This window comes from Athene cunicularia (genome assembly GCF_003259725.1).
Source record: "Athene cunicularia isolate RWA chromosome 1 unlocalized genomic scaffold, athCun1 chr1_part2, whole genome shotgun sequence".
Lineage (NCBI taxonomy): Eukaryota > Metazoa > Chordata > Aves > Strigiformes > Strigidae > Athene > Athene cunicularia.
In genome coordinates, this window is record NW_020799092.1 from 80944942 (window position 1) to 80954923 (window position 9982).

Genomic DNA, 9982 nt, shown 5'->3' on the forward strand with positions numbered 1-9982 from the left:
TTTCTGAGCAGGCTGGTCTTTCTTTTGCAAATCTTCTCCTGTCTGCTGGTGGCTGAGACCATGGCCAAGCTTAACGTTGAGTTTGGGGGAAAAGCCCAGCGTGGGGAGCACCCTGTTGCTGCTGGGGGCTTGGAGGAAGGCAGCCCCTGCTCGTGGGGAAGCACCTACAGCTCGTCCTTGCTGGGAGGCTGGCTGCTTTCCTCTCTTCGTTATAAGAAAATAAATACTGGCAACGAATGTCCTCGCTGAGGGGGTTGCCTTCCTGCAGCAATGCCTTTCCTGAAGGCCTGCTGGGGGTTGCAGAGATGCTGAGAAGAAACCAGCTAAGAGGCCCAAGCTTGGTATTTATAGGAGGTTCTCTCTCCACCACGTTTTTGGAGATGCAGTGGTACACGAGTGAGGAGGATAGAGTAGCCTGCAAGCTGTATCGTTACCCCAGGTAGTTATTAAATGTTCTCGTGCAATATATTTTTATCCTTCCTCCACACCACAAATCAGAAGAACATTAAGCAGATGCTACTGCTCCTGAAAGTCATTCAGAGGTGTAACCATGACCTCATCTGTCTTGGGTTCAGCACATAACAACTTCAATAATGGCAACAAGGATATAAAGTATTATGGAATCCCAGCACCATCCGGGTTGGAAAAGCCCCTGAAGCTCCTCCAGCCCCACCATGACCCTCCCCCTGACCGTTCCCAACTCCCCCAGATCCCTCAGCGCTGGCTCAGCCCGACTCTTCAACCCCTCCAGGGATCCCGGGGACTCCCCCCTGCCCTGGGCAGCCCATTCCAACGCCCAACAGCCCCTTCTGCACAGAAATCCTTCCTCAGAGCCAGCCTGACCCTGCCCTGGGCAGCTTGAGGCCATTCCCTCGGGGCCTGGCGCTGGGGCCTTGGCTCCAGAGACTCATCCCCCCTCTCTGCCCCCTCCTGGCAGGGAGTTGCCGAGGGCCAGGAGGTCTCCCCTCAGCCTCCTCTTCTCCAGACTGAACCCCCCCGGTTCCCCCAGCCGCTCCCCAGCAGACCTGTGCTCCAGACCCTGCCCCAGCTCCGTTGCCCTTCTCTGGCCACGCTCGAGTCATTCAATGGCCTTTTTGGGGTGAGGGGCCCAACACTGAATGTGAAGTGGGTTTCCAGGGTGCTAAACCTGAGCAGCCAGGCAGAGTCAGGGGCTTCTGTGTAGACCCAGATAAGTAAATATGAGATTAAATTTGCCATTAGAGTGAGTAGCAAAAGAAAGCATAAAGCTGGAGGGGTTAAAGTGAGGAATTTCTTCTGAAGAGCAAACTTATTCCTGGTTAAACACGTTTCACCCCTGAGATGTGAGATTATGCAGAGAGCTAATTAAGAAGGGCTTTGATAGGAAGGCAGTGGTAACCAGGCGCAGGGTTGCATCAGACCCGGTGACCAGCCCTGTTTTACACCCAGCTGACCCCTTGTATACCATTTTCTGGAGATTCCTCCTTTTTCCCCTCCCTGATACTCTTCCCCTGCACATGCCTTCACCAATTTGCAGTTTCACCACCACCACCCCCCCGCCCAGTATCCAGGACCTGAGGATTCGCATCCACACCAGTCACAAAGTCCCAGGTCACCTGCAGTATCTCGACAGCCCATTAATTAGCGTGAGTAATGAGGTTTGTTTCTTGTCTTTGGCCTCATTAAGTTTGCCTGCTGGATTTGTGTCTCTGCATATCTTGTTTACATCTTCCCTCTTTTCTTATTAATCCTTTTAGTAATGTCAAGTTACAAAAAAAACCCCTCCTTCTTACCCCCAGTAATGGATATTTGGAGTTAGAACCTTGTCTTGAGGTAGCAAAGTCACGTTAATGAATTAAATTCAGAGATGAAGCGATGAACTTCTAGGTTTCAGACAAGGAATGACACGTGTTTCTGAAAACAGCAGCGAAGAGCAGTAGTTTGGGAAAAGCCCCAGACTGGACTTATTTTGTATGAATCTGTACTTTCTGGAATGACAAGTCCTGTTTGAAGCCAAGATAAAAATGATTAAAAACGAAGACGCTAATATTCACTATAATTTAATATGATTTTTAACATAGCAGACATTTCTTCTCGGGTTAGTTCCACGCAGATGTGATTATAGTGTAAGCAGGCAAAATAGATTAAAATCTGAGCCATGGAACAATCACTCTAGAAAAATTATATTAGAATGGTTTATATAATAGGAAGAACTTCTTTGTCATGGTGAAGAATCCAGTCTTGCAAACTATCCATATTCTTAAATTTTTTTCGCTTTCAGAGTAAGATGCAAGGACGTGGGGTTGTTTTCAGAAGATGAATGCTCATGCACGTATATCATGGGGGTTTTATTAGACCCCAAAAAATAAACCAAAATATTACATTTTGGAGTACCACGTCTTTCTTTGTTGACATCTATAACTTTTCTTTTCCCACATTACCCGAATCGAGGGTTAAATCTCATCCCTCCAGCTCTGAGAGTTGCTCTACGCCGGTCTTACACACAGATTTCCTCCCTTACCCACAGGCTCTCATGTGGGGAGTTGGTTGCTGGAGAAGTTTGAATCGGTGCCAGTACTCACCACTCTGCTGTGCCTGTTAGATAACAGCTCGGCAAGTCAATGACTTTGCAAGTCTACTAGCAGAGGAGGAGACATCTCACCCCGCTTTACACACCAGCAATAAAGATAATCCCACTTGACCCAACTGCCTTCAATTCCTCTGGAGTCTGCAGGAAAGATTTGCACTTTCTGGATATGATGTAACTGGTTTCCGTTTGAAGTCCCAGTCGGGATTAGAAAATATCTGCAAAGGTTTCAAATTATTTCATGTTTTGACTAGTAGAGCTTTGTCACGAGCAGAAAGACAGGATGTAGTTTTGTAAAAATCGCCAACTACCCCTCTCACTTCTTGGGGACGTTTTGTAAGGAGACAAAGAGGAAGGGGTATTTAACTCTTTGTGGGCACCATTTCAGAGAGACGTGCTTGGAAATAGGGACAGAAGCCCTCTGCTCCATCCTGCCAGCTGCCTCGTATTTTGCTGAGGTTGAGATTTAGATCTACAAAGCTTGGACTGGCCTGCAACTGCCCCATTCCAACACTGTTTTCTTCAACCATTGGATGTACTTGATTGAGAAGAGAGTTCTCAATTTCCTCTTCATCCATGGGGAGAACTGCAGGAGCTGACGGTGCCTATCTGCAACTTCCCACCTTGCAGAAGGAAGGTTGCCCATATCTTTCACAAAATGGAGTAGCTTATATTTTAAAAGAGACATCCTTCAATGGATTCATATCAATGACAAAGTCTAATAAACAAGGATCTTGCTGCTGGAGCTACAGTAGCCTCCAGAAAAGTATCAACACCGCCACACTTCGCAGGAGTGGGATTTTAGGATAAGAATCAAGACACGCTGTGACCCAAAATACTTGCTGTTTCCCCGTAAACAAGAGAATATCCACATTACGTCATGTGCTCTCAGTCCGTGGAAGATCCTGAATCCATTTTCTCTCAAATATTGACTATATAAACACCTAGGTAGATTGCAACCACTTTCTTCTTCCCCTCCCCACCTATAATAAACTAATTATGGGGTAACTCCACCCCCTCGTTTCAGCCAGCAGCATGTCCCACAACCACAGTAGGGAAATAAATATAAATACCCATCCCTGTTTCAGAGACCAAGGACCCCTGCTCGTTGTTCCTGTGCATGCTGCTCAGAAAACAAACAACTTTTATTGCAACACCCCGCAGAAGACTGTACACAGTTACATGAAAACATGCACGGTATGAGGGGATCCGGACAAATTAATCATGCTTGAATACTAATTTCAGCTGAAATTATTCAGCTTCTTCTGAATTTGTGTCTTCTGGATAGTATGGAAAAACAGAATTAGAAGTATTAAGTGGAATCTCTCTGAATTAATTATGTGATTGAAAAACAGTTCTGTTCCCTGTTAACTAGCAGACAGTATTAGTCATCGCATTTTGCAGACCATGAGAGCTCAGGGAAATGTAGAGAAGGGCAGTTTTGAATCTCAAGAGATACGGAAAAACTCTCTGAAGACATCAGAACCGACTGCGAGAAAGGACGTGTTTCTCAGGAATGGTACAAAGGTCTTGTGGCACACCAAACTGAAAGGAGAAAGTAAGAAACGCAGAAGCTCAGAAAGGAAAAGACACGTAACACAACACACTGCTAGGCAGCAGAATTCCTTACAGGGAAAAATCTACCCACAAAACCAGCTGGTTGCTTTACTGCATTGCCTGTGTATAGAAATAAAGAGAAACATTTCATCCAAAACAGTACAGACCTACTGGTAAAGGTTTAGATGAGTCTCTGGTTTACTAGAGACCAAAACATGGGCTCCGTTCCTGGAACAGAGTACCCCCAATGACTTTTCACAGGGCTCGTCATCCTCCTTACGGCCACTACCAGGGACCCGAGAGCAGACGGGACGCTTCAAGGCCGATCCATCTGCCCTTTCCTGGGGTATCAAACTGGATAAACAGAAACCTGCCACAGCTCCAGCAGTCCGAACTGCCCAGCTGATGGCAAACCAGCTACCACCGGGACTTTCAAACAGATTCGTGGTTGGTTTTCCCTCCACTCTCCTAATTTGTTTACTGGGTTATGGAATTAAGCTCTTCGGTCCTGCTGTGCTAGCGAAGGCCGAGCAGCTGCAGCGTATTAGGCTCAACCTTCTGGCTGCCTCCCAGATGGTTCCTCTTGTTACCACTTCTGTGACACCACACACTGCTCTTCTAGGAAGGACATGTCCTACCGCTCTGCTGGAAAGGTGCGAGAATATCTCGCGGCTTCCATCTGAAATCTTCTGGAAGCGTCCAGAAACTCCGTTTTTTTTAATTCTGTACCTAGAAAGCAAGAAGCCACAAACTGCAAGAAGCCTACTGACAACTTAAATTGCATTTTTAATTCAGTATTTGAGGGGAAAGGATGTGTTTTATTGTGTGAATCAAACCCATCAGGAGCGTTTTGATGAGCCAGGTTTAGATCGCAAACTTAGCTTTACTGCTAATGTAACTGTTGCCTGCTGGATGGTTTCTAGAGAGCCAGATGGGTGGTATAAAAACCAAATAGATCTTCAGAAAAGAGGGCCAGCAAAATTGCTTTTATTTATTTTTAAGAACAAATCAAGTAAACACGCTAAGCAGACAGACTAGCAGGTGAGCTTGGCAAGTCTTACAGCACACAGAGACCCCGTGAAGAAGGCATCAGAGCGACTGGTGAAAGACTTTTAAATGGGAAAATAAAGCTGAGAGGACTGATGGATAATACGCAGCATTACAAAAGACAAATGCAGTGGGACTGAGAAATGTATTTTTGATGTAAAGGCATGTAGGAAGACAGTGAAAGTGGTGGAACCTTGACTTGGGTGGTCTTTTCGATGAGTGATCCCAGAAGGTTGTGATGGTACAGCAGTCTAAGCAGTAGGGACTAAAAGAGAATTTAGCCATGGGATTGGAAAGAAAAGGAAGGATATTGGCTATGGAGAGAGGACAGAAGTGGCAAGATCTGATTGCAGAATGTGGGGTGAGGTTGGGTGGAGATTGAGGTTTCCTCATGACATATAATATTGTCTGTCAGTGGTGATGGGGAAGGGAGAGGGGGAAATTTGGAAAGGATGGAGGAAAGCAAGATGCTGGATTTTTGTGTGACACAATCAGAATATGAGCTTCAAGGAGTAATAGTTGATCATATTAACAATGAATGTTAACTTCCCAGGGCATGAGATCTCTAGGGATGGGTTTCTAAAGCACTGAAGTGTCTAAAGATAGAGAGGTGCCTAAATATGGTTCCCAAAAGGGTCTCTGCTCCAAATTTGAAGTTATTCAGTACAGAGAGCAGCACCCCCCCTTGTAAAACAGCCGGAAGATGTGCAGAAGTTGCAGTCACGTTTTCCGACGGGTGAAACTTTCCTTTTTGTAAAGTTCACCGTGCTAACACCCAACCCTCTCACACCCCCTTTGAGTGGTCGCAGGGCCAGAGAGGATATAGGTGAGAAGGGGTTGGACAGTATGAACAGAACCAAAGGCTGTTAGCACAGCCACATTCATCCTTAGTTGATCAGAGTTAACTCCTAAAATCCCACAGTTCTGCCGTCACAACCTCTGCAGAAAACTCCGCAAAGCCACAAAGCCAGAAGTTGCTTTTGCGGAAGCACTTAGACATAGCTACTGTTCCTTTACACACTGAAAAAGGGCAAGAGGATGCTGAGGCAATGTTATGCAGCATTATTAAATTGCCTTCTTGCCCAGCAGGGTAATACTTTGCTGATGCACATATTAAAATTTGAGCCAGTTTTTAAAGAACTTTTAAGGCCAACACAGAAAACACTACCTAGAGTGGCTTTGCAGGGTCACTTGTATCTTAAGCTTCAGTAATTCCTTCTGAGCAGCTCTAATATGCTTTCACAAGACAAAAAAAATAGAATTTCTATGGCCATTAAGTAAATATATCTTGAAAGCTTTTGACCTGAATGAAACCTTACTACAACTATCATGTCGCAAAGCATTGACCCAACCCAAATTCCATCTGTTGATTAAAGTTGATTCCAAAAAATGATGATGGATTCCTCATGTATGTGCTGGCCCTATGACTGATCGGATATTGTTTGCTCTGCCCAACCAGCAAAGGGAATGAAAGCATAATACTAGTGTTGGCTAAAGAAATACTAGTTTACACTTAATTCAAGTTATATTTGTATTGCTGGTAATGGAGCAGTGAACAGCTCCAGTGTTGCTAATTGCTGAATCACAGCGTAAGGAAAATAAAAGAATAAAATATTGAGAAAATTTTGGCTAAGGTTTGAAATACTGTTAATTTATTTTAAATCAAAACTATTAAATGGGAGTATTCCTCAGAGTGATTTCTTCCTTCGCTGCAGCTGCATGTAAGTCAATTCAAGGTTCTGCACATTTACGCTCTTTTATTTAGCATGAATACATAATTTTTTTATTTTTTTTTTCCCCTGGTCCTATTGCAGCTCATTTTGTACTTTCTGTCATGGGGTACTTTGTTACCGAAACTTTTCAGAGCAGGGGGTGCACAGCAGCCTTTCAGCCCTTTGCAGACATCTCAGACCCCGTCAGCAACCAACCTGGGATTTGCTGAGTGAACCTATCCCAGAACAGTTGTCTCAGATAAATTACTCTCTGAAACTACATTCTTCTTTCCATGAAAATGAAGCCCAGAAGGATGCCCACCTCTGAGACACCCAGCATTCAGGAAGATTAATTCTGCCCCGCTGTCAAAGGGAGCACAGTTACCAGCCACCCGCCCGACTCTACAAAGTTCTCCCCTACCCCACATCCCCCACAGCTCATCCCAACGGCCCTGAACCCCCCCCCAGGGATGGGGACTCCCCCCTCCCTGGGCAGCCTGTTCCACTCTCGCACCACTCTTGCTGGGAAACATTTTCTCCTCCTGCCCAGCCTGACCCTCCCCTGGGGCAGTTTCCAGCCGTTCCCTCTTGTCCTGTCCCTGATCCCCTGGGAGCAGAGCCCAGCCCCAGCCTCTCTGCAATGTCCTGTCAGGAGCTGCAGAGAGGGATGAGGGCTCCCCTCAGCCTCCTCCTCCTCCCCCTCAACACTCCCAGCTCCTTCCCTGGCTCCTCACAGGATTGATTCTCCAGCCCTTCCCCAGCCTCGCTGCCCTCCTCTGCCCTCGCTCCAGCCCCTCCAGATCTCTCTGGGATTGAGGTGCCCAAACCTGGACACAACCTTCCAGGTGTGGCCTCACCAGTGCTGAGCACAGGGGACTGTCACCTCCCTGTCCCTGCTGGTCACACTTACATACGCTTCAAACAGTATCACATCAGCAATAATACTCTGTCTCTGCTGATTTCAATTAACTCTGTGAGCAGATGTCCTGGCAGTGAAAGTACAGGTGTCAGAGAGGAAGGAGGGGAATGCTGGTGACCCCACGTACATGGTAGCAGTTCCCCTGGCACGGCTTACCCGCAGATGTGACTCTGTCCCACGCCCAGAAACGTGACACATCCCCAGCTTTCTCAGCCTTCCACTTGTGCCAAGCCAGAGAATAACTGCAACACGGAAGGAAGAATAGGAGTTTAGTGAAATGCCAGCTCCTCACAAAACAGTCAAGTTTCCTAAACTTCTAAACCCCACTAGGAGACTTAAATTCTTGAAAGCCATTGGGTCTTCGAACGCAGCAAACATCTCCCGTTTGGCAAAACCTGTGTAAAGTGTGCTGCCGCTCTTGGTGGGAGAGAAGTTTCTAAATCACCCGAGTCGTTATAGAAAATGGCATTTGGGATTCTAGGCCACACTGTTTACTTCGCAGCACTGCCGATGATTTTTCACAGTTTACAGATGTAAAGTGAGACAGTTGTCTGGACTGGAGATGCCTAGGACAGCCGAAAATACTAAAGACAAAGTGCAGGAAAGGAAAAACAGATGATTGAAGTAACTCTGTTGCATTCGTGACACTTTTTAGATTGTTTTTTGTTTTTTTTTTTCACATTCATTTCACAGTTCTAGGGAAAAAGAATTCAATTCATCCACTACTCCAATCTATTTATATTTTTAACTGGAAAACAACCACCTTCATCCTAACTTATTCTCTGAGAATTCTTCGGGAAAAAGTAATAACCTCAGAAGTTGGCCTTGCCCCCATTTGAGCAGTTGAAAAGGACATTCCAGAAATGGCCACTCTGCTCTTTGTTTCCTGCTCAAAATTACTGTCTCTGCTATTAAATCTTCCGGCTCAAAATTGGGTGCACCTCGGTGGCCCATGGAAGACCCGTGGTTAAGTATAAAAACCTGCACGTTACCATGCAGCAGTATAACATCCTTGCTCGTGGAAAAAAAAAACCCGTAAAGGTAAGGAGACAGCGTTATAAGCAGAAGTCGGGAAACTGAGATGAATTTAAGACGTCTTTCATGGCTGCGTTACTAAAATACTAAGAAAAGTCCAACTTTGTAAAGAAAGTTGCTTATAAATGGAATCATGACCTGACATTTTATCACTTCAGCCTAAAGTGGCTGCAAAGATCACTGCTGCTGTATTTAGCAGGATACAGGCTTTGATTACCATGTTTGCTAACGAATTGCCTTGGTTTCATCTTATCCCTGGAGGTGACAAGCATGGGAAGATTTTCCTTACAGCATGAGAAGGAGCATGCCAACATTCCCAACGCAATAAGAGAAGGCAGCACTGTTCCCTCTGATAGTAAATCCCAGCTCGGAGAAGCTATTATTGCTGCTTCACTTGGAAGCAGAAGCATCTTAAATGTCGCTGTTGATACTAAACCATCACCTTTCAGGACACAGTACTCAGTACAGGGGCACTTTGTCCAGTCCCAGGCAGCTACAGGGCTGACACACACCAAGCACTGAATTTTCATTTTACAGATCTTTTCTGTGGATGAAAGACTGCGCGTGTCAGGGCATGGTCAGTCCTTCCCCAGTGTGACCGAACGGGGTGGGTTATATTTTCTCATTACTCCTTCTCATTAAAGTTGCTCTTGCCACTGAGTCTGCATAAGAAGAAAAAATACCTCTAAAAACTAAAAAAAAAAATACCCCAAGAGTACATCTGTCAAAAGGAAATGGACTGGCAGAGCAGGCCTTGGGGCATTTTTCCTTTAGCTTAGGTGACACCTATACTGCTGTCTGGAGGTCCAAGGTCAAACCTCGCTGGTCTGCCAGCCATGGGAGATGGTTTCACCATGTAATGGAGGGTGTAATCACAGAACCCCAGCACCATCTGGGTTGGAAAAGCCCCTGAAGCTCCTCCAGCCCCACCATGACCCTCCCCCTGACCGTTCCCAGCTCCCCCAGATCCCTCAGCGCTGGCTCAGCCCGACTCTTCAACCCCCCCAGGGATCCCGGGGACTCCCCCCTGCCCTGGGCAGCCCATTCCAACGCCCAACAGCCCCTTCTGCACAGAAATCCTTCCTCAGAGCCAGCCTGACCCTGCCCTGGGCAGCTTGAGGCCATTCCCTCGGGGCCTGGCGCTGG

General features: G+C 46.2%; 1 protein-coding gene across 1 annotated transcript in view; it reads left to right on the forward strand.

Moving 5' to 3' along the window:
• Positions 1-550: 550 nt before the first annotated feature.
• COPG2 (coatomer protein complex subunit gamma 2) overlaps positions 551-9982 on the forward strand; it is a 31197-nt gene continuing 21765 nt past the window's right edge. Inside the window, exons 1-2 of the mRNA XM_026868028.1 lie at positions 551-639; positions 1517-1629. Of these exons, the coding sequence (XP_026723829.1) occupies positions 551-639; positions 1517-1629 (202 nt within the window). The remainder of the gene's footprint in view (positions 640-1516; positions 1630-9982) is intronic.